General features: G+C 52.0%; 4 protein-coding genes across 4 annotated transcripts; 3 read left to right on the forward strand and 1 right to left on the reverse strand.

Annotated features, from left to right (window-relative positions):
• The first annotated feature begins 3,294 nt into the window (after positions 1 to 3,294).
• On the forward strand, positions 3,295 to 4,557 carry LOC100902612 (protein-lysine N-methyltransferase EEF2KMT). The gene is made up of 3 exons (XM_003747346.1): positions 3,295 to 3,473; positions 3,741 to 3,928; positions 4,016 to 4,557. The coding sequence occupies exons 1-3, from the start codon at positions 3,295 to 3,297 to the stop codon at positions 4,555 to 4,557; spliced, it is 909 nt and encodes a 302-aa protein (XP_003747394.1).
• Positions 4,558 to 10,104: 5,547 nt separating this feature from the next.
• On the reverse strand, positions 10,105 to 14,770 carry Pfas (phosphoribosylformylglycinamidine synthase). The gene is made up of 4 exons (XM_003747325.2): positions 13,432 to 14,770; positions 10,730 to 12,976; positions 10,495 to 10,637; positions 10,105 to 10,404 (listed from the first exon to the last, which is right to left on the reverse strand). Exons 1-4 carry the CDS (start codon positions 14,735 to 14,737, stop codon positions 10,183 to 10,185), a joined length of 3,918 nt encoding a protein of 1,305 aa, XP_003747373.1. The 5' UTR covers positions 14,738 to 14,770; the 3' UTR covers positions 10,105 to 10,182.
• Positions 14,771 to 18,647: 3,877 nt separating this feature from the next.
• LOC114828432 (uncharacterized) lies at positions 18,648 to 19,998 on the forward strand. Its single transcript, XM_029112582.1, has 2 exons — positions 18,648 to 18,929; positions 19,759 to 19,998. The coding sequence occupies exons 1-2, from the start codon at positions 18,648 to 18,650 to the stop codon at positions 19,996 to 19,998; spliced, it is 522 nt and encodes a 173-aa protein (XP_028968415.1).
• A 1,602-nt stretch (positions 19,999 to 21,600) lies between these two features.
• Positions 21,601 to 26,113, forward strand: dre4 (SPT16 homolog, facilitates chromatin remodeling subunit dre4). Its single transcript, XM_003747326.1, has 5 exons — positions 21,601 to 21,681; positions 22,318 to 22,584; positions 22,756 to 23,477; positions 23,612 to 25,712; positions 25,856 to 26,113. The coding sequence occupies exons 1-5, from the start codon at positions 21,613 to 21,615 to the stop codon at positions 25,970 to 25,972; spliced, it is 3,276 nt and encodes a 1,091-aa protein (XP_003747374.1). The 5' UTR covers positions 21,601 to 21,612; the 3' UTR covers positions 25,973 to 26,113.
• The last annotated feature ends 594 nt before the right edge of the window (positions 26,114 to 26,707 follow it).

A 26,707-nucleotide genomic window follows, 5' to 3' on the forward strand; every position in this document is an offset into this window, starting at 1 on the left:
GGTCACGATCCTTGACCTCTCTCGCATCCGAGCGATGGCCCGTCTCACGGCGCCAATCGTAGGCCCCCGGTCCGCAATCTGACGTTTCCCCGGCTCATATTGGCCCCAGTGCCATCCCTGCTGCCGATGATTGATCGGAGCTTTGAGATGAGAGACTCGTTGCATATTTTCTTCGCTTCGCAAACGGCGCGTTTTTTCTGACTGAGTCAGTGCTCTGATGCTCTGCCGACGCCGATGATGGAGCTCTCTGGTGTTTCTCGTCGCACACATTCTCGCTCCCGTCACACGCTTCGTGAAATCATTCCGGATAACGTGTGCACAATCGTGCTTATCCGATTGATGGAATTCACGGAGAGGCTACCTGGTCTCGGAACATAGACACGGGACGATTCCTTGAAATTCAGAGAATATTCGCTATCGGAGGCGAGCCGGCGTCTCCTCGGAGACGCGATCGGGTGGCAAGGATGCCTTCAATAGAATGGTCGGGAATTCGGTGCACAAGAGTGGGCAGGCATTGACAAGCGTGTCGAGCCGCCAACGGCAGGAACGCGCACTCTCTCCCCGTTCGTTTGCGCCCGTACGGGGGGACTACAAGCAAGCAATGAGCTATACAGATGTAAATTGCTTGCCGCGAGGAAGCAGCTATTATACGATTAGCAATATGGATAGAGTCAGCCCACCCCCTCCCCGTAGTCCTGGCTCGTGTCCCCTCCCTCCGTCTCTCACTCACCCGCTGCTCCTCATCCCGCTGATCTACATTCATGCACTGGTACTCTTTTCAGCGTATGTCATAGTCAGCCAGTCAGTCAAGAGACCGCCCGCCTTCACCTCAACCCGCCTTGCCCACCGGCAGACATCGCGCCCGCGTATAGTCGCCATTGAGAGCGGTCTCCTCCGAAGCGGCCGCGTCATTCCAACTAAATATGCTAGTACCGCGCCGGGTGCGAGTGGCGTCAGCTTTTTACACGGAGCACTTCGCATGCTCTCGGATTCCCCTCAACGATCAAGGACTCGCATCCATCGTGAAGGGGTACATGGGGGCCTCCACGAGGGATTCTCGATGTGGACGCAACATCGATGTGGAGACAACCGATTTCTGAAAGCCATAAGCGGGTCAGAAGTCAAGCATGTCCAGCGTCATCTCCCAAGGGGGCGCGACGCGGGCTTCCGCGAAGACACAAGGCTGTCGGAGCGGAACCGCGAGCTTAGAAGTTAAAGAAAAGCTAAAATCCTTGATCACGCGCTATCAAGTCATGATTAGGTACTTATTAGATCGCATTAATAGATTTAAGGATGGATTATGCTCGGGGACCGGAAGGTTTCGAAAGTGCAATCATCATAAATCATCATAAACTCAGTAATCCATCAATCTATACGCACCAAAAAAAACGACGCGATCAATGTGAATAATGTCTGGACTCCCGAGCCCTACGAGGGTAGATCCATATTCTCGTTTGACACATCTATCCTGTGCAATGGTCGGATTGCCTTCGAGGAGCTACAATGATTCTCGTCAGATAAATGGAAGGAAATGATTCCCAAGAGCTCCCGTGCTCCGGAGGCGCTGAACCTAATTTCTGTTGGAGCCAAAGGTTGACGAGTGCCCCGGGCTCGAAACTCGAAAGTATAACTAGCCGATGTGTACCAGTCTCCCCAGCGAATTCAGCAGTCGAGACACGCGTTTTAATAGGATTTGAATTAGGGAATTGAATTTGTGAAGCCGCCGAATCTGACTGGGAGCTCCATTCGAACAAGCTCACCAGTCATCTTTTGGTGAAAGCGAAGAAACACTCGCAAGCAGCCCGTCGAAACACCTGAGGCTCCTCCTCTTCCTCCACTCGGTACTCCTATCGCTCCGTCCTCACACTTTCGGGATGGATTCCCACCCCAGCCTCCTCGTGCCCCACCACAAACACCGCCGCCTACATCCTAACTCCAGGTCATCAAGTCACTCCATGGAGTCGGCTTCGGCAACTTCTCGGCACTCGGCCGGTCGGAAATAGCTCGGAGCCTAATAATTTGAGAACGGGCTACAGAGGAAGCTTTTCAGGTGTCTCGCTTCCTGAGGTTTCAATTCGTTCATTCTAGAGCATTATCGACAGTGTTTACGAGCGAGCGTCCAGCCTCGGCCTCGAGTACACCGATGCTGCTGGACGAACAATTTGCTGCGGAAGGGAATTCCGAACGCCTGCGAGACTCAGGGAATGTGTTCGAGTAACTTAGGGACCAAAACCAATCCATCTTGGCTTCGGCTTACGTTCGGAGGACGCCAACTTTTTGTCCATATTCAATTTACATGTTAAACTAGCCGCTGCTGCTGTTGGAGAATCTATTTGAATGTTCTCGCCGCGGCCGCCACTTCAGTGTCCGTAGGGGTTCCTAGAAGGAACCTCCGAACGGAGAAAATAAGAGCCAAAAGCGAAGGGAGAAAACCGGGAGAATCTTCGAAGACGAACCACTTTGATGTTCTCAGGGCCGCCGTCGACCGAAGCCTTCAACCCCGGCGCAATGATTTCAGCTGCGTACGCCGCGGGATCGGCTCGCCCGAAAGTCAGGGGGGGTGATTTCTCCGGATCCGAACACGTATTTCGTAATTCGGAATCTATTCGATTATCTGTATCAAATTCTCGCGAGATCAAAGGAAGGTCGTACTCGTCTCCACAGGACTCTCAGGGGGAGGCAAGGGTGGATACTCGCACACCGGGGACTTTCCGGGGAAAATAGTTATATCTCGCTTCCCCGGCTCCAGGATTTAGTCTGTAAGTTCGTGTCCCTATTCTCATAACAAACAATCGATATTCATGACCGGATGGATCTTGAGAATTCGATGAGATCTTTCCATTGTGAAGAAGTGGACTACAGAAGTCTCCGAGTTCCGCCACTCTTCCATGACCTCACCCCGCGATCGAATGTCACCCAAACGATCAGGGATTCTTCTCCATTCGCCCTCTGTCCATAGGAGCGTGATTTTCGCAAAGTTTCCCTTCCCGCATGTCCACGAGGAAATCACGATCCGCTGCAAGACATCCGGAGCAGACGCGTATTTTCAGCAAAGACTTACAGTTTGGAGACACGAGCCGCCGACGCTAGAGTGGAGAGGGAAGCAGACTGTTGATTCGAAACACGATGAGAACAGCTGATCGCGCGCCCAATTTTCTTGAGATACTCCGCAGCTGTCAGCCTTATTTTCGCAGGCAGAATTCCTATGGAGGAATGAAAAATTCTCAGATCTTTGCTAGAGGTCGGAATATATGTGAATTCCCCCCGACAAGGCACTGTCACTCTGGCTCGGCGATGGGCTCACCACGGATGAAGCTCTTGAGGAGAGCCTATCTCGCATGCAGGCCTTCATCGGAACTGCGCCAGATTCTAAATGGTTTCGATGAGAAAGAAATTCCAAGCGAATGTGCCATTGTGGAGCAAGTGATCCGGAATGCAGTGTCCACGAAATATCCTGCGAGCAACTCTTACCGGTGAGTCCCGCCCCTACCCTGGATACCCCTCCTTTGCATTGCGGATGTTCTGTGAACGAGTGGAGAGTTTGCGCCGAGTTCGACGACGGGCCCGTGGGTGCTCTCCTTCCCGCCATTTCCGTCCACGGATATGCAGAAAATTCATGCTGGAAATGCGAGTCGAGCGATCCCAGGAATGCAAGACAGAGTCATGATGATCGATCTCCGACTTTCATCGGGAAGGAAATTATCGCCTTTTATCGGTAATCAAGGATCACAACATTACAGGCTAAAAGTTCTGAAACTTCTGATATCTTTCTTGGAATCACACGCTGAACTCGAGGATCATCTCTACGATGAACTAAGGGCGGTCATGACGAGCGCGATTGAGAGGCCAAGCTACGTCAGCTACGAAGTTGGCGATGAGGAACTAGAATGCGTGACCTTGATCGAAGAGCGCGCCTTCGTGACGCAGGGTAGGGCTCATTGCATGGAACACAATCATTGAGATGATCGAACGAAATACCTGCTCGTACAGAACTTCGGTCAGTCGAAATTTACAGGGTCCACTGGCTTCAAGAGCTGGCCAGCAGCAAAAATGCTCACCGAGGTATTGCTCAACCAGAACCTCGACAGGAAACGAATCGTTGAACTCGGCGCGGGTGTGGGATTGACAGGTCTGATATTGCTGAGAAAATGTCCGAGTATACAGTCGTACATCTTCACAGATTGTCACGCGGGAGTCTTGGACACCTTGAGACAGAATATCGATCTGAATTTGAACGCGAACGATGCGAGACCTCAGGTGCAACTGTTAGATTGGTGCGTCGGAGGATCGATAGAGGCCGATCTCATTGTAGGGGCAGACATAGTTTTCGACAAAGACATCGTTCCATTCTTGGTTGATTTAATTGTTCGAGCCATCCATCGGAACTCTTGTGACGCGATCATCTCAAGTGTTATCAGGAACGAGGAAACATACCAGCTGTTCTACGAGACTGTGCGGAAAGAACTCCGCTGCGAAAAGTTACGCCTTAGCGACACAAGGTATTTCGAAGAAATTCCCGACAAATACGAAATAATAAAATTATCAAGAAAGCCCTGAAGTCCGCGACTCTGCGTGCTAGAGGGGAGAGGGTTATCTACTCCTTGGATCAGACAGGATTCGGAGCTCCCCTTAGCGATAACCCGAGAAATGTCCGCATTTTCCGAAGCGAGTCGTGAGTGCTTCTCCTGGACTCTCCTCGCGGAATACGATCGAGCCGCCCGGGCGTCGAAGGAGGAGGATTTGTGTCAGGGAGAGCTATTTCGTTTTGACCAGCAGAGAGCCGCGAAGAGGGCGATCAGAGGCCTTCCCCTCGCCCCTTTCCTCAAGAGCCACAATCGTTGGGGACACCGAGGGGCTTCGCGACAACGAGCAGGGAAGGCACCAGACTCACTGCATCTGTCATCCGGATCTCGCTCAATTCTTGCGAACAATTACCACATTCCGAACCAAACGCTATTGTGCTGGCCTAGCCGTTCATATCGTCCAGGTTGCGAGTTCGGGTGACTTCATCCTCGACGAAATAAGGCATCTTTCCTCTCTGAAAATTATATCTGTCTCTCTTGCCTTCTCGCCGCTCTACTTCACATTGTTTGTGCATTGCGCTGTGGCAACGAAAGGTTCCCCTTCGCTCTTTAATAAGGCGGGAGCCCAGCAGATCCCACATCATCGGCCGCCGAGGCGCCGAAGTCTCGCCAAGGGGGCAAACGAATGAGGGAAGCTCCGAGCGCTAACGACGGAGGGAAGTTGACACAAGTTTCGCAGTCAATTCACCTCGACGGAAATTTTCGACCGCGTCGCGCTCAATTTTTGCTTCCCCTCCACCGGGGGAGTCTGCACCGCGGGTCTTTTCATGACCCCTCTCGAGACGCTCAGACCGCTCTGGGCTGTTTGACATTCGGATGACGAATCAATCAATTATCGACTTCGGAGACGCACAAAGGCATCGTTTCTGACCATTATTTTAATTTCGTTATTGAAAATTGGGTTCCGGCTCGAAATTCTCTCTTATATTCACTTCATGGCCATTGTCTTCGGCTCTCTGGAGGCGGAAAGGCGCTAATCCGTTGAATTCATCAGTATTATCATTCTTGTTCCATCGTGAGGGTCCACTGTAGGAATTCTGCTTGTGAGAACCCTGCGCTTCGTCTTCTTTTACCACTCACCAGATCTCTGAGGCTTACAGAGAATCCCGCAATCGCGTTCGTGCCCTGCGATGTATGATGGCGCGGCCGTTACCCTTGTCGGAAGAAAAGAAGCACGAGGAAAACATCTCTTCTTACGCAGGAGAGCGCATGCCATGCTCAGGAGCACCGACGGACAGCATTTAGTTGAGGTTCGTGTTTCAGTCTGAGATGATACGATGGTCACGTCGACAAAGTTTGCTTTGAGGAGTTGCGCCAGCAAGAGGCTCCATGAGGGAGATTTCACCATTCCGTCGGGGACTTCCCACGGGGAGAAACAAAGTTCGGTCTCATTTGATCGAGGAATTGGAGACTTGAAACTCAGGATGCGAATCTTCTGTTCCGCGGCGACTTAGACGCTCTCATCCATGATGACAGCGGAACGAGAGCTGAGAGAAAGGGACCGAAATCGTGGCAAGGGGGAAATTATAAGAGAGAAGATACCGCCGAGCAAACATCGGCTGAGGCTCTCAGGAAGGCTGACCACCTCTTATCGCTGGAGGTTAAGCTCGGGGATCAGATCGCTGAACGGCGCGACATCGCTAAGCTGCTAAATGACGCTCAAAGCCCACAGAAAAGCGGAAATGCAACCGGAAACGCGGAGCAGCTCTCTCCGCATTTCTCTCCACGTCCCGGGTCCTCGAACGACCGGGTCAGCCGATCGCGGAGCTGAAGTCTCAGCTTGTCCGAGAGACTTCGCGTACTCGCTCGCGACATGATCCGGGTTCCAGTTGGAAGGACTTCGGCTCGAACTTTGACTCCAGTGAATGAGTCACACTTAGCTCCGGTTCTCATTAGAGTTCGTTCAAGAAAAACAACGGGAGGAAGAAAGACTTAGCGGAAGGGCTCATTTAGCGGCACGACAAGTTTGGCGGTTTTTCCTCCGGTGTTTGCGAGCGTTTCTTATGAAGGAGCGGGTTATTGATGATCGGAACGAACTTGCTAGCTGCCCTAGAACGAAGGAACAATTGTTTTTCCCAATCGTTAGTAGAATGAATATCGAAGATTTATGATTGTGGCTCTTTTCCTGCCTGAGACCCGGATTCTCGAATATAACGAAGAACATTCAGTTTTCCGGATATTGCTGCAGCGCTGATTCGCTCTCGACACGTCCGAGACGTCTCGCCGATCGGCGTTCCACGCGCGAATTTCATCTCGGAGCTCAGTCCCCGGGAAGACGCCTGAGAGCGTCCTCACCTAGAAAAAGATAGCCGAGGAGGACCTCTCATGGAACAAGAAAATGGTTTGCAACGCCGACACTGATAGCACCGAGTCCAGAGGGCTCGGAGACACAAGTCAATGTCATTTTCCTTGAAGCCGAGAAGGAGAAAAACGAGCACGAGAACGACTGAGAGGTGGAGAAGGAGACATGGCGAGGCAATCTAGCCACTTAAACGCTTTTCCTTCCCCATAATGTGCGGAAAGAAGGCGAAAAGCGAGACGAAGAAATTACATTATTATTCAAGTAGGAAGGAGAAGAAGGTTTTCTCTATTTTCATCAAACGGGGATTACGCTTGAGCCCTACGCCAGCTTCTCGCCGCCGTGCCAGACCACGTCGCGTCGCCGCCTTCTATGGCCGATGATGCCGAGAGCTTTCATTACAGCAAAGCCTATGAAACATCGCCGGGAGACTACTCATAGGAAACACAAGGATGCCTTCCAATGACGGAAGGTGCTCACGGATCGCACGATAAGGATCCGGTCAGGTTGATGGCCCGATCCGGTACGCTTGTTCCTGTCGCGTAATAGCCTCGCCGGGAGGGAGGAAGGGAGGGTGCAAATTAATCACACGTTCCAACATGAAGTTCTCATCGATATCGAGTGAGCCGTGGAGATGTATCCCGCTCGTTGAAGACAGGTTGCCGTTTTGAGGTTGCGTGTGTCTCGGAAGAGTCATTCATCAAAAGGCTACGCCCTCGTGTCAGAATTCCTTTAGACGCCACTATTCCTTCTTATCGAGCACCTCCATACCATCCTCCGACGGCGTCGATGGCACTACGACCAGATAGCTTGGCTGTTTGCCGACAAAAAAGTAATCTATTTCGTAATTAAATCACGTAAGCGAACACCTGGTCATCAACACGCTCTCGTCCGTTTCAACTAAGAGCTTCCTTCGGAACTCTAGTGATGGACGAGCCGGAAGTGTATGCGCGCTTCTCGTCGGCCACTCGCTCTGTCTCAGGAGCGGAATCTGGAACGGCTGGAACGCCTTTCTACTTCGAGTCCGTGAGCGGGGTCCAACTACGTGGCTCGTTCCCAAGTCTGTTGTTGTGAGCGTCCATAGGGCATTGGGCGGTCGGGAGCGCTTCGCGAGCAGACAGTTCCCCCAGTGAAGAGGGAGAGAAGCGAAACTCGCGAAGTCGAGCGCCTCCGGCGCGCTCAAAAGCTAATATTGACACCGGCAAGCATGAAAAAATCGTAGTTCGAGCTTAATCAAAACTTGGTTGAGTTTCCAATAGACAGTGGAAACATAATGTACTCTAGTAGCTCAAGGGCACTGACTGGGCACGCGGCACGACCTTAAACTCTCCGAAGTGAAGATCCGGAAACCTGAAGTTCCTTGATGGGAAATTGAGTTTGTGCAACTCTCTCGATGAAGATGAAGAAAAAACCCGGATCTAAGGCCTGAGTTGGGTCCAAGCAACGTCGACTTCGGATTCGCATAACGGGGTCAGACAACAGCCTGATCTCTTCCATCAAGGATCCGGTAGGCAGGGAAAACGATCGATGCCGACGGCGAGGGGAGCAGGAGGGAATACGAGTCCGAAAATCCTTGAGGAAAATCTATCCGTGCGACGCTTGATTTAGGATCGGCTCTCGGAGAAGATAGGTGCGAGCTCACGTCAAACGGAAGTGTCGGAGATAGAAGAAAAAAGACGAGAAAAGCAAAGCGCGGCCACACCTTCATAAGTGGCACCTTGAACAGTCATCAGGACGTACTCCGTGCGAGTCGCCAGGACGTATGGTCACACTGCCGGTGAAGCGACTTGTTGGCCCCGGTCACGATATGCTCATCGCGTGGATTGACGACGGAGGGCGAGTTCTTTTGATTTTTCCGAAAATATTCGAGAACACTCCTCGAACCGATCGGGGAAGGTGAGAATTCCGAGCGAGCAGCGGTCGGCTCTCTCGGAATCAACACCATCCCGCTACGATTCCAAGCGATCGATGGAGATCCTTGAGGCTTTCCGAGATTCAAGCATGAATTTCTTCGATTGCGCACGAGGCGAATGAGATAATACGAACGCTGAGAAAGAGTCTCATAATCGGTTCTCCCTCCTGATATACAGTTTTTGGATTGCCTCCTGCGAGGACATCGTCCGGCGAGATCATTTCCTGAAGCTTCATATATATATCCCACTCTCTCTTGGGGCGGAATGAACGACCTTTCCGCTGGAGATATAAGCCGCCGTGGACGGAGCATTGATTGTTCAATTACCATCGAGAGTACCGGGATGACTGGGATCCGAAGAAGGGTAACCGAGGCTCGCCCCTGCGTGCCCGGGTGGGGTTGGGCGGTGAAGCTCAATACATCAAAAAGATTGTCCCGTTGGGAACATCTTGAACGCACGGCCCGTCTCGAGCCGCCGGCACCGAGCCCGCCGTCGCTCACGTTGAAATAGTCTTTAAAGCGAGTGTTACCGGTGCTCTTTCTGAAAAACCATCCGAACCCGACAACTCATATCGTCTAAGAGCGAATGTCGTCCGAATCTTCCGCGGAAGCCGTAGAGTCGCGCGAGTCGTGTCGACCTCATTTTTCTAGGGCAGGAAATCGCTCCTCGTCGAATTGATCTTACGTCGGAGTTCTTTGAGAGATTCTGAAAGACGGCGCCGAATTCTTGTCGCTCGTATCGGCGGATACCAATTCTATGTGTATCACAAGAAACACATCGCCGATATCATCTATACGCGATAGGGCATAAAACATTGTGACGGACCCACCGCGAAATCAAGGAGTGGCAGTGGTGGTAAGTCATCCTCGGATCGAACTTGACACAAGGCTCGCAGGAACAACTCGGGCGATGGTTTTTAGAGTTTGATTTGTAGCCTTGCCTTAGGCCACTCGATGAGCTGCAGGCTTTTTTGTGACTCATCGATATCCCCTTGAGAGCTCTCCTTATGCACTGGCACAAAAGGAGAAAAGACATCGGCTCTGCTCGGTTTTTGTGTTTCGAGCAAATTCAACGGCTCTCCGAAATACATACAGAACATATCCCCCTTTCGGACGCGGACAATGTTGCCGGCGGTAAGATATCGCTCAAGGAAACACAGATGTCCCGGGGACGCAGGCGGCTCTGATCTTCCCAAGAAATCGAGCGAAACGGAGACTAGTTATTCTAGAGTGGTGTCTAGGTACGGGATTGGGGTCATCATGCGGCGACTTCGCTCCGGCCCGCGTGAACTCCATGGAAAATTTTCCGGTTTTCGATTTTTTATTCAGAATCAGCCATCGATAGCTCGCAGTCTTCGAGAACGTCGGAATCGGCCCGGTATAGACCATTATTTAGTATTCGATGTGGCCCATTTGTGGGCATTCACGAAGATCTGGAGCCAGGGAGAGGCTGTGGCGTTTTTGTATCTCGCATCGTTCGTTGGCCAGTGGGCGCATTGCCACGGCAGGAAACAACGCTCAGGATGGGGCATCAGGGCTAGATGACGGCCGCACTCAGACGAGAGTCCGGCGATGGCATTCGGTGATCCGTTCGGATTCAATGGATAAACCTGCGGAAAGATTTTTTGAGCCTCGATCAAGCTCGAACGATATGCATTCGGAAAGTCCCAGTAGAGCAGAGTTCTTCGCCGATATCCCACCTGAGTCGGAGCTCCTTTATCGTCGACGTATCGAACGGTCACGAGGTTCTTGTTCTCACAGGCGGCCATCAGTTCCGCATTCTGGAAATCGAACCGTCCTTCGCCGTGCGCTGTCCAAACTCCCATGATGGCTCCTTCCATACCTGGCGGGGGGAAGGGAAATTCCGGGAAACTGAATTCAATAACCATGACGAGGATAAATCTCTCGGTCGACCCGCGGCACCCCCCGAAATACCTTTCAGCCAGATGTTATTCGACTCCTCGATCCTGACGTTGCTGTAGCGGCACTCGAACCTGCCGGATACGTTCTGGAGCAGCGAGACCCCGGGCTGGTCGCGTTTGCCCGGACAAATCCATCCGAGTAGCGCCATCAATTGACACCCATTACACACGCCCAGCGAGAAAGTGTCTCGCCGTCTCTTGAATGTTTCGAGTTGACTGCGGAGTCCGTTGTGATACTTGAAGCCGGCGGCCCAGCCTCGCGCCGATCCCAGCACGTCAGCGTACGAGAAGCCTCCCGGGAATACGAGACCCCGGAACTCGCTGAGGGTAATCCTGCCGTCCAGGAGGTCGGTCATCGTCACATCCCAGCTCTCGAAGCCGGCCAGGTACAGGGCGGCCTGCATCTCGCGATCGCTGTTGACACCCTCCTCTCTGACCACCGCGACCTTGATGTTTCTGTTGGCGATCGTTTTCGGAATCTGCAGCGTTATCGCATCTGTCAAATTGTACAAAGGAGTCGTACGGGTTCTGAGACTCCTACGCTCCTGCGCGGCGCAGTCACGGTTGGTCTGATAGTTTTCCAGCTCGAAACTGGTCGCCTCCCAGATGTCGCGGAGCTCCGCGACCGTCGACTCGATTTTCGAAGCTCCACAGGTGATGCTGATCTTCGCTCTGGGACCGCTCGTGGTGGTCTCACCGATCATGACGCATTTAGTTCCCACATCGTTGTAGGATTTCATTACGGCCTCGCAGTCGGCGTTCTTGATCTCGAGGATGAAACCCACTTCCTCGTTGAACAGAGCCGAGACCTCATCGCCGTTGCTGAGAATGTTGAGCGTGGCTCCGCAGTTTCCGGCGAAAAGCATTTCCAACACACAAGTAATCACCCCGCCGTCGGAAACGTCGTGACCGGAGAGGATGATCCTCCTGTCCAAGAGGCTCTGGGTGACCTCGAACGCATTTTTGAGGATTTCGGGTTTTTCCAAATCACAAACCGTATCCCCTAATTGTTTGTACACCTGCGCGAGAGCCGTGCCGCCCAATCGAGCTTTTCCCGGCGAGCAGGAAACGTGGATCAAACACGTCGACATTCCGCTACTCGGACCCTTGATGTCCGGAGTGACGGTGAGCGTTATGTCGGGACTGGGTGCGTAGCAGGACACCACTATCGTTCCCGGAGACTTGACCGTTTCGGAGCCGACTCTCGCGGCCATGCTCAGCGAGTCCTTGCCTCCGTCGACCGCTATGCCGAGAGCCGCCATCGTATCGCACATGGCCTTACAGGCTTCCACGAGAGCCCCTCCCTCGCCCGGGAGTTTCGCGGGCCACATCCAGTTGCCGCTGCACTTGACATCCCTCAGACAGGAAATCCTGGCGAACATGAGGTTGGTCACGGCTTCGGCGACGGACATTCGAGCGCCGGCCGACGGGCTCAGGATCCCTTTAACGGGCTGCTCGCCGATCGAAGTCGCTCCTCCGACCTTGTCGAAGTACGACAACGCAACCACAGCGACGTCGGCCAGCGGGGTGTGCAACGGTCCCACGCATTGCTGCTGAGCGACCAGTCCCGTGACGCAACGGTCTACCTTGCTCGTGAGGAATCGCTTCGAAGCTACGCTCGGCAAACGGAGCACTCGGTGTAGCGCATCGGTCATCTGGAGGCCATCAGGCAATTTCAACGCTTTGAGCGGGCGCTTATAGCTATCGAGCCTGAATGTCTTGCTCGGCATGTGACCCAATACGCTTTCGAGGTCAAGGTCGACCGGAGGTCGCTTCTGTCCATCGTGTTCTTCGAGGACTATTCTTCCGGTGCCTGTCACTTCACCGACGAAGTTCACGGGACATCGTTCTCGTTTCGAAATCTGCTGGAGCACTTCCCGGTCCTCGGCTTTGCAGAGGATGGCGTCGTTTTCCTGGTATTCGGCACCCCACAGTTCCATCGTGTTGATCGTTGGATCCCCAAGTTGGAACTCTTTGGTGCGAATTATGGCCCCGGCTGGCTCGCAGATCTCCTTCAGGACGTTTCCGTTGCCGCCGGCCCCCTGATCGTGGATACTCTGGATAGGGTTGGCGTCGATGCCACGCTCGACGCAAGCCCGGACGAGTCGGTGGAGCTTCTGCTCCATTTCCGCGTCTCCTCGCTGGACGGCGTCGAAATCGAGTTTCGCGCTCTGATCCCCTTGGACAACGACGGATGACGCTGCGCCTCCTCCCACTCCGATCCTGTATACGGGCCCGCCGAGCTTGACGACCAACATGCCTGGGGTGGAAAAGATTTGGATTAACAATCCCATTGATTCCATCAAAACCATCAATTCCATTGATTCCATCAAAACCATCAATTCCATTGATTCCATCGAAGCAATCAATTCCATTGATTCCATCAAAGCAGTCAATTCCATTGATTCCATCAAAACCATCAATTCCATTGATTCCATCGAAGCCATCAATCTATTGATTCCAACAAAACCATCAATTCCATCGATTTCATCGAAACCATCAATTCCATCGATTCCATCAAAACCATAAATTCCATTGATTCCATCAAAAGCATCGATTCCATTGATTCCATCGAAACCATCGATTCCATTGATTCCATCCTCAGCCATATCCCATATCTACAGAAGGTGGTGACCCTCCAAGCCACGAGACACGGGGTTCTGTTTTCTATGAAAATAATTGAGACAGAAGCTTCTCGGCCACCTCAGAACTCACCTTTCTCGGGTGCGACCTTGATGCAGGTGTCCTCGTCGATGCAACCGAATCCGGCCGAGAACATGATCGGCTTCACGTATTCCTTACGCTCTCCGTTCGCCAAGCGCATACCAAACGATCTTGAGAAACCCGCCAAAACGGGCTCTCCGAACTTGTTCCCGTAGTCCGATGCTCCATTGGAGGCCTCGACGGCTACTTGCAGCGGGGGTGCGAAATTAGGTGGGTATTCCCAACTCTCCTCCCAAGGCAAGTCGTATCCGGGGACGTGAAGGTTGCCAAAGGAGTATCCAGCCGTTCCAGCGATTTCGTGCGATCCCCGGCCGGTCGCATGAGTGTCTCGAATACGTCCTCCGGTCCCAGTCGTTGCTCCGGAGAAGGGAGCGACCCCCGTCGGGAAATTATGGGTTTCCGCTGTGAACAATAAATGTCGAGTTTTCTGCTCGACTTTGAGTCTGCTCGGTCCGCAGGGATCTTCAGGTATCCAGATCTGAGTTTTGAAGCCCTTTATAGCCGACGAGTTGTCACTGAACTTGATGACGTTATTATCGTTCGACTTGTTCTGAGTGTCTTGGATGATCTGGAACAGATTCTGTTTTTCCGGTTTCCCGTCGACGATCAAATCGCCCTTGAAGAACCAATGACGAGAGTGTTCGCTGTTCGACTGGGCCAAGTCGAAACATTCGACCGTGCTGGGGTTCCTCTTGAGTTTGCTCTTGAAGAGATTTGTGTAGTAATCCAAGTCCCAGTCATCAAAAGCTAAACCCAGCTCTTTTGAACATTTCTCCAGAGCGGCCCTGCCTTGACCGAGGATGTCGACTTCCGACCATGAGTCGGGTTTCGCGTCGAGTTCGAACGAGCTCAGAGTTTTCTCGTAGATTTGCTCTGTCATTTTGTCGTGGAGCGCTTCGTAGAGCTTCGCCGTCAGGGCGGCGTCCTTCGACGAGCATCTGATCAGGTAACGAACGCATTTTTCAATTCGAGTCACGTGATCGAGGCCGATGGTCTGGCAGATTCCGACAGCTTGAGTGGAGCTGGGAGTCTCGAAATTAAGTCGAGGACCGACCTCGACAATCAGCTCACTGGAATCGCTTGCCTTCAAAGGTTCTCTGTGCGTTGGGGAGAGGAGCCATTCGAGTCGCTCTGTTTGCTCAGCATTGAGCACCCCATTGACATTGACGTAGTAGCACGACTCGGTTTGCTCGAGCTCGATAACTTTACCTCCAGACACAGATCTCAAGTTGTCCTCGATCTCGGCGTGCTTCGCAGCCGGCACTGCGGGCCTCGCGAAGAAACGAAGCACCACCATGGCGATGCGAAGAGATGATGATCCCGGCGGCTTGTGGATGTCACGGAATCTTGCTACAGTCTCCACAATATCTCAAAGGCAGAGCGTATCTCTGCACTCGACGGCTGTCTTCGACACTGGCGCCACGAACGGAAAAACTCCAGCTTGACGTCCAGTATGGACGCGACGATTCGCTGCAATGGGTGAATTCTTATTTTTTCAATCGGGAAATATCCACGTGGAAGTGCTCCTGGGGATAATTAGGGGACTTTTTGAAGACAGAAGCGTAAGACCAAGAAATACCCGAAGCGCTTCCAGCCTGAAACATCCGTCCGTCGCGACCCATCGAGTCCGCGACACGCGTAACGGAGCACGCTATCCAGATAGTAAGATGAGATTACGAGTCTCGGATAAGATTGAGTAGCGATTAAGCCACGTAATACTGATCCCTCCGTCTCTAGAGGTGTTCGAAGGAGCCTTGACTACGCCGCGCTAAGGCCACAGTACCCGATGAAGACCTTCATTGAAACGGAGGCTTCAATCTTTTTATGGAAATATTTTTTTATCGTTTGATCTTTCTATTGTACAACTTCTTTTTCGATAATCTCTCTTTTCGTTCAATGTTCTAGCAGACGCTGCTTTGTAGAAGCTTATCGCATCGCTCATTTCTCATTCTCCGTCGACTACTCTCGTGATGCGCGCGATACACTGAAAATTTCGACTGCGGGCCATGTGAGATCAGGCAGTCGATGCGAGGTTAGCTCACCGATGGCTTTTAGATCCGGTGTCGGGGTCGCTCCACCAACAATCGGTCTTCGAATGCTCCGAGGATAATGAATCCGAAAAGAATTCGAAGCTTTTACGCGAACTCGTCGTATGTTGTTTTCCTCGCGCGCATATCTACATTCCGATCAGCTGACCGACAATTGGTGCTTGACACGGGTAGCCGAGACCGAAACCAATACCTATACGTCTCACCGAGCACTTGTTGACATCGTGCTAATCTGACTTATCTAGGTGCTTATCTGTAGACTGTAGGCATACGATGAGTATAGTCACATAACCCTGATACCGGTGCGAATCCTCGACAGGTCGCTCAGCTCTTTCTCTCTTCCATCATCCCAGGATCCTCCTCGTCTTCCCGATATTTTTTTTCAGGCGATTGTCGAAGTCGGATCCAGTTGATACGTGTTCGTTGATGTCGGTCCTTTGGGCTTTGGATAAGAATCGCCACCAGCAGGCGTCGACACCAGGCTTCCTGAGGCCTTCGATAGGAACGGGAAAAATGCGAAAAGAGAAGGGCATGCCTCATTTGCTGCTACTTAGACACATGAGTCAAATGGAGGGGCTAGGGATCGGCTCACCCTTGAGGACACGAGGAGTCTCTAAGAAATCTACGTTCGAGCTCTGATATTCAAAAAAGGGGTCTCTCGGCGCGATTAGATGGAATTCGCTCCGCACTGCGATCGAATCATGCCATGCGAACGAGGCACGATGCTCGGTCGGATTGCGGAGTAGAATTCTAGGAGGTGTCGGTTCCGGTCGGCGGCTGGGACCAACGGTGAGGAAGTATGTCTCCCTCTTACCCCGACTCCACGATTTGCTATTGTGCTCGATTCGGAATTTATTTATCGCGAATATGTCCTCCAACTAAGCCGCTTGATGGGGATACGGAGGCGAAACTTATATAATCATCTGATGCAATAGTAAAATTATCGCGAATCTCTGGTATGCCAACAATCTGAATTCAAACGAATCAACCGCTCGAGAGCCCAATTCGTTCCCACAGATCCCGTCAGAAGAAAAATCAAAGACGTAAGTAGGCACAGGCCGGAATGATCGGGGGACACCTTAGCTAGCAGGAACCGTGCTGGGGGTATACATCGATACATGCGCAGATACACGTAGTGCAGAGAGATTAGACATCAATGAGAAGCGAGAAAACGAGCGAGCCGAGAACTCCCAGACACCGGGGAACGAACTGAGCTTTAACGGGAGGCGATTGGGAGTGCATGATCGCATCTCCATTCGACTCCGTCATTCGAATGCGAAGAATTTCCGGTTCCCGATGGGCTCCGGAACAGGCTCCGACTCTCGCTGATGATGGGACCTGGGATCTTCCCGGATTCACTTTCGGTTCATTTCTCTGAAGATGTCTACACATGCTCGAGAGGAGGGAAATCATCCGTACCAGTCCAGGAGACATTCCGGCCGGTCAAAAGTCTCAATGACTGTCGGAGAAGTGCTCGGATGCGTCAGACGACTTGATTTCCAAGCAGATGTTCGTAAGTTCGAACACTGGCGGAGCATGGCGACTCGTGGGAGTTCGAAGTGCGGCCAAACTGCAGAACTTGGCCGTGGTAGAGATGGGGCTCGGAGGAAGAAAAAAAACTCTTGAAGGGGCAATTGAAATAAGGAGATTTTGCACCAGATCCTCGACTACGGAGGAGGCATGGAAGGCGTCAGCGGAGAGGCCAAGCAGGTAATCGAGTTATGAGGGAAGCCACCTCGACGCTGCTGCTGCTGCTGCTACCACTACTACAACTACTACTGTGGCCGCCGCCGCCGCTGCCACCACCGCCAACCATCCGACCGAGCCAGCACCCGATAGACGGACGGACGGACAGATAGATGAACCGACAGACCAAGCAAGACCGACTCACTTTGCTTTGGGGTGAGCGTCAACTAGCACTGCCGGCTCGGCATGCTCGAGCGCCTTGCTATATTGCAATTGGCTCTATGGCTTCTAGTCGCCTGCCTGCCTGCCCGTTCGCCCGCCATCCCGCCATCAATGATGGGAATAGGGACCGTAGACGACGTGCGAGGAGGCGAAGTTTCTCCGGGTCTACGTACACTGTACAGACTCCACGTAATCCGGAAGAAAGTACCGCCAACTGAGCTGTGACCAAACGAAAAACGCGGTAGCGCAGGCGTATCTCTACCACTGCCAAGTTCTGCAGTTCGAGTTCCCATTGCAGTTCCTCGGAGCCTCTCCCGGGATTCTTGTTCACGCGTCGCTCAATAAATACAGCGGAGAGAATAATCCCCTTTCCATAGAGATATCAGAGGTCCAGTGGAAATTGGTTCGTTGTCTCTTGCATCGGAGGAAAGAAATATTTTGCCTAGTGGGGGAGCGAAGAGCCAAACTGAGTGAGGGAATACCCGTAGGCTAAAGGGCCTCTGTCTGGTCGGAGCCAAAACGGGCCAAGCGGGGCCAAACGGAGCCGCCGAGTAGCTCATCTCGCGAATGAGGGAACAAAGCGAAACGGAGAACTGAGAGAATGATCGTTACGAGAAGGAGTCCCTGCAATGAAGACGAATAGACCACAAGCTCCACCTGCGAGTGTAAATGCGGATGAACTCCGCCAGTCGCCCACTGCGCGATGGTTCCTCGTCGTTCCGACACAGAGCGAGAGAGGAAGGCCATTTTTACAAAGTGGAGCGCGCTTTGAAAATTCGTGTAAAACTTCGGAGAATCTCCCTCCGAGCCCAAGGATTCTGACCGACGCCTTGCGACCTCCGTGCCTGCGACAAGAAAACGGCAAGGAGATAATCGAGCGCGAGGACCTCTGCTTCGGCTGAACGATGGATAAAAACTGAAACGTTTCCGAAGGGCTGGAGGATCCATTAATTTGAAGGATTACCCTGAACCGGTTGCAAAATACCACTTGTCAGCTCCGGAGATCATGCGTAGCGCGACGAGGCCGTCATGATACGGACGAGGAAAGTCGTAAAAACGAGGATTAATCAATAGGTGTTCGTGCAGGATCCACGTTGTCCTGGCAACGCACGGTAACAGACTCTTGCGCTTCCTGGTGGGCATTCGTAATTCGCCGTGATTGCGCGAGTGCGGGAGACTTCTCGATATCGTCCCGATGAGCTCCCACACCGATGACTCTTGCAAGCCGCTCGCCTCCTCCATGCGCTCACCATGATCCTCATACTGAAGTACAAGAATGACCCTCATTACAAATTTTCGGTGGCCTACGGCGCGACGCCGTGGAACTCGCTCATAACGGTGTCGCTGTGGATTGCCTCCTGTTTGTTGTGGTATTACGAGTATGTCACGTTGGCTATCGTCGGCCTGTGTCTGGGCTCACTCATGTTCGTGGTTTGCGTGATCAACTCAGCCGGTGACTTCCTCCGGGAAAAAACCGTCCGCCAGCCGGCGAAACTGAGCAGAATGCTCTCCAGGCTGGATTGGCTGACTCCGGTAAGGAAACCCGATGGCCCGCGGAGCTTTAACTCGTACACAGAACGGATTAGCAGGATCTCCAGGATTTGGTAAATCCCGAATGTGGCGTTTGGCTCTGCTCGCGGATGTGCTTACAGAATAGTTTCCAGGTTCGGTTATACCGTCACGGTGTCCGGGAGCAGGGAATGATGATCAGATATCCTGTAATTGTCTGAGGGAGATTTACTTGAATCGGAGGACACCGGAGAAAGAGGACTCCAGTCGGGCGGAGGAGGGAGCGCGAGGAGCCGATGTTTGCTCGAATTTCTTCTTTGGCAGGCAGAGCCTTGGCCGTAGGAGGGAAACTGATGAGAGAGCCTGGCGGTCGGCTGCTAGCCCCCGAAGCGCTAAGCCCTCCTCACCGAGTGCTAACTCCGGCGCGGAGACTCCTGCTTTTTCCTAAAATGGCAATTTGAAATGCATGGCTAGCTTCGGTCAGACTCTCTCTGGAACTCCTTTGTATGCATAGGAACAGCAACTGCCGCCGCAACCAGCGCCGAAGCTGCGCTCGGCAACTAATGTTGCACTCGAAGCGGCATTAACTTGAGACGAGGATAAGGCTTGCCCGACTGAAGCAAGATTAGTATGTCACGGATAACTCAATGGATATTCGGTTGGGGCTTCTTGTTTTTTTTAGAAACGGATAGCAAAACTTGCGAGGAACAGACCCGGAGCCCCTACAGAGCCTTGCCCACCCGGGCAGAGCGACTGAGTTTTCGGAGTCCTTGAGGAGATATTCCTCTCCGGAAATTTCGAAACACTGATTTGTTCCCCTTTCAAAAGATTCATTCCAAATCTTTTCTTACAGGACCACAGCGAGCACGTGTCTCCGATGTCGTCAGCTTCAGTGTCCGCGTCGTGTCTGAACTGGTCGGAGAGTGGCACACTTTTGGATCCCAAGTCGGGAATATCAGCATCGTGTTGTGAACGGATAAACGTTCTGCACGGCTCAGAGCCCCTCCACGTGGGGGTTCTGGCATTGAGCAACTCGAGAGTTTTCAACTCGTGCGACCTGACCGAAGACAGCGTGAGGCAGCCTCTGATTTGACGCCGACAGGCCACTGCCGCCGCATGTCTTCAACAACGGAAGGCATACGTATCGAGAGCTTGGGCTCCCGCTGGGATTCTTTCCGGTCAAACGTTTTCATCCCCTGAGTTTTGGATACCAGGGATTTATTCATCCTGAACGCTGCTCACATGCGAGAATCATGGGATCCACCTTCTGATGGCGACTAAGAACTCGTACGATCATTTTCCCCAGGCGTGTACACTTAATGGAAGGAGTCATAATATGTTCGATAGAATTAGGGCAGAGAGCGTCGGATCCACAATGGTTGTGCATAAACGGTAATAAAATGTAAGGAGACCTCCACGAATCGGAGAGAGGATGAAATTCCTGCTTCATGAACACCCACCGCCCCATGAGAAATACGAGGCGAATGAGAGATTCTACTCCTTTCAACATTCCTGAGGCCAGATCACTTCCGCGAAGCGCGCTTCTGTTGAGAGAATGTGGTATCCTTTTGTGTACCTAATTGTCGATGCCGACCACATTGAACCAAAAGGTGCCACGAATGGGGATTCACCTCAGTCAGAGTACCCTTATCCGCCTTCCCCAGTTTGCCCTCCGCGTGCCGCAGTTCTCGGAACTCAGGTTGCTGTTTTCATCGCTTTTTAAAGAAAATAGAACCACACTAAACTGGAGCGGATCAATATCATCGGATCCCCTCACCCGTACCGGGACTTCTCGATTTCGGACATTTTCGTGCGAAGTATGTCTTGCGCGAGCGCGATCTCGCAACTGACTTGAGCTCTCCCGGTTTGGGTCGGAATCTCCGCCACTTCACGCCTGGCGTCGATTGGGCTGAATCGATCGACAACAGGGGTTCTGCCCACAGGGACCCTTGTCAATCACAAATCACCAATCGAGAGGTCGTGAGAAACCGCCATCTCGAATTGCGCCTACGAGATTCAGACACAGGAATTCAGGGGTCGCGACCCCCACACCGACAGTTTCCGACGGCCCTCATCGACTCGGATTAGCTGCGCCGCCGCGCGCTTAGACGCATCATCTCGAAATCAGTTATTCGGTGGTCAATCATCGCACGCGTTTCATTTCGTTTCATCGCGAGCGACGAGGCGGATAGGACAATTTAAAACATTCATGTGTTGCTCGGTGTGTGGATCCTAGTACACGGACTCGGGTTCCGTTGGGGCGGCTGGTGTTTTCTCGGTCAAGCGGGTTTGATTGTAGTCACATTCATTCAAGTTTCGAGAATGCGGCGTATCCGCATGTAGGTGCAAAATAGAGCTCTAAGTAGAGCTAGCGATGGGATCAAAGACCTGATGTGATTTAGAGGAGGAGCGAAACTCTCGAAAGGTTCCTAATCTGACACATCCGGCGTTGTTCCCTTCATTCTCCGACGAAACGACACAGCGGAAGCAGGGGATCAGGAGCCCTCACCGAAATCCTCGGAAGTTTGCCGCCAAGAGCAGATTTGAACTTTGGCGGGCTCTTAGCGCTGCGCGCCAAAACAGCGACTGCAGCGCTCCTTGTGTGTTTCCATTTAGCGCCATTTTGATCAGTGGTGTGTGGCGTGTGCGAACCTGTTCTTTTTTCGTGAAATAAAAGTTCAGGTTGGGCTTGACTGCAAAAGCAGCCATGTCCAACCCCGTGCTGAACAAAGATGCTTTCTACAGGAGGATGAAATCCGTTTACGAAGCCTGGAAGGTGAGCTATCGTCTAGCCGGTCTTCGGCTCCACTCGAGAAACAACTCTGGCTACTTCTCGAAATCGTCGCTTAGATCGAAGACTCGACGCTGCGAGGCCTTAGCAACAGGCCTGTTGTAGACAAAGGTTGAATCTCCATCGGAAAATTCGCGTACGCGCGAATCACCGAGACCCTGATTGCTGAACCGGACCTTCTTTCCTTGATTTTCAACTTCATCCTCTCTTCTGATGATTCACTTGTCGGGCGACTCTTATGTTCCTTGTAGATAAGCTCTATGACCATTGCGGTCGCTGACACTATCCCGACGGCGTCGCTCCAGACATCTAGTACTCTCAGGGACGCTCCGAAGAGCGTCACCCTCAGTTTTCTTCCGATGCGTTCTCAGCGGCGTGTTGCTCTCCGCGACGCGACTACGGGCCCGGCTCCCGCTTACTTTCATTGGTGGGATGCCTATCTCGGTCCAGATCAGCTTACCTAATTATTCCTTCTCCTACTACGGTTCTCGAGATTACTAAGACCTCTGCCGACGACCAACATCCTTGATAGCACGATGTCAATATTGAAAAAGCCTCTGCTACTTAGAACTCCGCACCATTCCGGGATCTCATCTAGACTCCCCGCCCCCTCCATTCCAGAACGGCGAGAACGAGTTCCAGCCCTTGGCGCAGTCGGACGCCATAGTCGTGGTCATAGGAAAAGATGAGGACGCTGTTTATTCGAAAAGCACGTCGCTCCATCATTATTTGTTCGGCTACGAGTTGCTGGACACCTTGATGGTACTTTGTGAGAAGCAGATCATATTCCTTGCATCCAAGAGGAAAATCGAATTTCTCAAACAGATTGAATCGGGCAAGGAAAATGAAAACGGACTCCCACCTGTCACGCTCTTGATCCGAGATAAGGTAAAAATGTTTTTTCATACCGTCATCGAACTATACTGACCGAGTATTGATCGACTCCGTCGTCCTCTCGACGCGGGTCCTCGACGACTCGCCGTCCTCTCGATGAGGTCCCTCGTCGATTCATGGTCGTCTGGATCCCGCTGCTCACGCAAAGCCTGTTCGAATTTTCAGGGCGACAAGGATCAGGCGAACTTCTCGAAGATCACCGACTTGATTAAAAAGTCCCGAGATGGTAAGACCCTGGGGGTCTTCGCCAAAGATAAAATTACCTCGGACTTCATCGAGCTCTGGAGAGCGGCTCTCTCAAGTGCCAAGCTTGATTCCACGGTGGACGTTTCACCCGCGTTTGCTTACATCATGGCGTTGAAGGACGATCACGAGATCGGTCTGACCAAGCGAGCCTCCCAGATGTCCGTGGACGTGTACAGCAAGTTCCTGCGACAGCAGATCATGGAGGTCATTGATTCCGATAAGAAGATCAAACACAGCAGGCTGTCCGAGATGGTGGAAGAAGCTTTCCAGAACAAGAAATACGTCGGTCAGAACACGGATACGCACCAGGTGGATAGCTGCTATCCAGCCATCATCCAGAGCGGGGGCAATTACAACCTCAAATTCAGCGTTCAGTCGGATAAGAACACACTGGATTTCGGAACGATTGTCTGCATGTTGGGAGCTCGTTACAAGAACTACTGCTCGAACATCGTCCGTACGCTTATGGTGAATCCTTCCGAGGAACAGAAAGAGATCTATACTTTCCTCGTTAATTTACAAGAACACGTCATTGATAAGCTGCGCGACGGTGTTAAATTGAGCGACGTTCACGCTGAGGGCATGAAATACGCTGCCGAACACAAGAAGGATCTCGTCAAAAACCTTACCAAGAGTTTCGGGTGAGTTTGGTGGTACTCCGGCTCAATATCGGAAGCCTGTATCCCGATCCCTGTATGGAGAGATGAGTTCTGGCGACCACAAGCTCCGAGTCCGAGTTGTTTGAAATAATGATCGTCAACGATTTGTTTTTCAGCTTCGCCATGGGCATCGAGTTCCGAGAGAGTAGCCTCTCGATTGCACCGAAATCGAATGTTGAGGCTAAGAAGGGCATGATCTTCAATGTCTGCGTCGGTCTGGCAGATCTAGAGAACTCCGAAGGGAAGAACGACGCGAAGAAATACGCTCTGTTTGTCGGTGACACCGTTCTAGTGACGGACAAAGACAACCCCGCCACGGTGCTCACCCAGAGTAAGAAAAAAGTGAAGAATGTCGCGATCGTTCTCAAGGATGAAGACGAGGAATCGGAAGAAGAGCAGGAGGAGAGCGTTACCAACAAAGACAAGAAAGCCGATGAGCTCCTCGGTCGAGGTGCTCGGAGAAATAACGCCATTATGGAATCGAAGCTTCGGACGGAAACTTCTGCTGAAGAGAAACGACAACAGAATCAGAAAATTCTCGCCGACAAAGTCAACACCGAGGCTCGCCATCGTTTGATTCATCAAGGAGACAAGAAAGTCGAACAGAAACACGGGAAAGCCGTCGTGTCGTATAGAGGGGAGACCCAATTCCCCAACGAGCCGGAAATTCAACGATTGAAACTGTTCGTCGACAAGAAGTACGAAACTATCCTGTTGCATTGCTGCGGTGTCGGCGTCCCCTTCCATATCAGCACGTTGAAGAACGTATCACAATCTGTCGAAGGGGATTTCACCTATCTGCGGATCAATTTCTTCCACCCGGGCGGCGGAGCTCTAGGTCGGAACGAAGGTTCCTACTTCCCCAATCCCGAGCTGACTTTCAGCAAGGAGGTCACATTCCGAGCTAGTAATCTCAAGGAGCCTGGCGAGTTGTCGGCGCCGTCGAGCAACCTCAACACGGTCTGTCAGTTGATTAAGACGGTGCAGAAGAAGTGGAAGACACGGGAAGCCGAGAAACGAGAACAGGAAGGAATTGTGAAACAGGACGCGCTCGTCCTCTCGAACAACAAGGGAAACCCGAAAGTGAAAGATATCTTCATCAGACCCAATATTCACGCCAAGCGAATCATGGGCTCGTTGGAGGCTCACACGAACGGCTTCCGATTCACCTCAGTGCGAGGCGATCGTGTCGACATCTTGTACAACAACATCAAGCACGCATTCTTCCAACCCTGTGATGGGGAAATGATCATCCTGCTCCATTTCACGATGAGAAATCCCATTGTCATCGGCAAGAAAAAGCAAGACAACGTGCAGTTCTATACGGAGGTTGGTGAGATAACGACCGATCTCGGGAAACATCAGCACATGCACGACCGGGACGATCTCGCTGCGGAGCAGGCTGAACGAGATCTGAGGAACAGGCTCAAGAGCGCTTTCAAGCAGTTCTGTGAGAAAGTCGAGAGCATGACCAAGCAAGAGGTGACGTTCGACACTCCGTTCAGGGATCTAGGTTTCCCTGGAGTACCGTGCCGGTCCACCGTTCTGCTCCAGCCGACCTCTGGGGCCCTGGTGAATCTCACCGAGTGGCCGGTGTTCGTCATAACCTTGGAGGAGGTGGAGATCGTTCACTTCGAAAGAGTTCAGTTCCATCTCAAGAACTTCGACATGGTATTCGTGTTCAAAGACTACCACCGCAAAGTCGCTCAGGTCGGTCTGGTCCCGATGAATCTACTCGACCATGTGAAAGAGTGGTTGAACTCGGTTGACATCCGCTACACCGAAGGTCTCAAGTCGTTTAACTGGAACAAAATCATGAAAACCATCACGAGCGACCCGGAAGGTTTCTTCGACAATGGAGGCTGGAAATTCCTGGACACTAATTCTGGCTCCGAAGACGAAGGCGAAGACGATGACGATCCGGAAGGCGAGGACGAAGACTTCAATCCCACCGATTCCGAAGACGACGAAGGTGGAGATGAAGACGAATCCGATTCGGAAGATTATTCGTCGGAAGAAGAAGGCTCGTCGGAAGAGGAATCTCTCGGCTCGTCGGAAGAGTCCGGGAAGGATTGGTCTGAGCTCGAGGAAGAAGCTCGGAAAGCCGACAGAGACGATGAAGAGGAAATTCGTAGTGGTAAATCGAAAGTCTTCACAAAACGCCCCTCGAAACACAGTTCGAGCAGCAAATATTCTTCGCCCAAGAAATCGCATCATGTAAGTATCATGCGAAAGCTGAACACTTTTTATCTAGATCATTTGATGATTCGATCCATAAGACTTAAGTATTTATCGAACGCCTGACTCACCTCCTCAATGTTCTCCTCCTCGTATGACACCGAATGTTCCTACCTTCGCAGGACAAGTCGAGCAAGGACAAGCACAGGAGTCCGCATAAATCACCAAACAAGAGCAAGAAAAGAGCTCGCGACGAGAGCAAAGGGCGATCACCAGAGAAGAAAAAACACAAAAAATGAGCACAGCACCCGGATCGTCGTCCATTCTTAAGGTATTTCTCTTGGGTATCGGGCCAATCGATATTTGTATAATACCTCCAAAGCGAGCCTCTTAGATGATGAAATTGTAATAAAAGCAAGCACCTGTGTACACTTCTCATATCCAACCTATCATGAATTCTTCGTTTTCTTTCGACGGACACCCTGGGGAGAATACAGAATATCTATCCATGAATAATTAAACGTTCAGCATGAGAGAGAAGACAAGCTCCCTATGGAGATGTTTCGGCCCGACTGATTCCCTCGATGACAGCGTCACCGAGCAGTGCAAGTCGTGGTTAGGGAAGATCTTCGCGCCATGGGACGAAGATCCCGTCTATGCTTCCGAAATTATAGTGTCGACCAACCAGCAGCTTGTTCGAGGGTGTCGCTGCGGCGTTCGCTGTACGAGCCTCCGGAGCGAGAAGGAACGGATGGATGGATCAATGAATGCATGCTCTAAGAGGTAATGCTGAGCTTGCGCACCATAATTAATACACTTCTTGTCCAATTAGTTCGCCAGCGATAAGTACCCTCCGTCTATTGGTCTCTTTGGGATCTGTATCTCCCGATCGAGTATCGATCATGGTTTGAGATCTGCTTCCCAGCGGAGATGGAGAAACAGAAGCGTCGGTTAAAGTCAGTCCGCTCTAGTTGGAACCCGTCTCCTGCCATGCGAACCGCGACGAGAGAAATTGTCAGAATATCAGTGCGGAG

The sequence above is a fragment of the Galendromus occidentalis genome, unplaced genomic scaffold (assembly GCF_000255335.2).
Source record: "Galendromus occidentalis unplaced genomic scaffold, Mocc_1.1 scf7180000077516, whole genome shotgun sequence".
Classification (NCBI taxonomy): domain Eukaryota; kingdom Metazoa; phylum Arthropoda; class Arachnida; order Mesostigmata; family Phytoseiidae; genus Galendromus; species Galendromus occidentalis.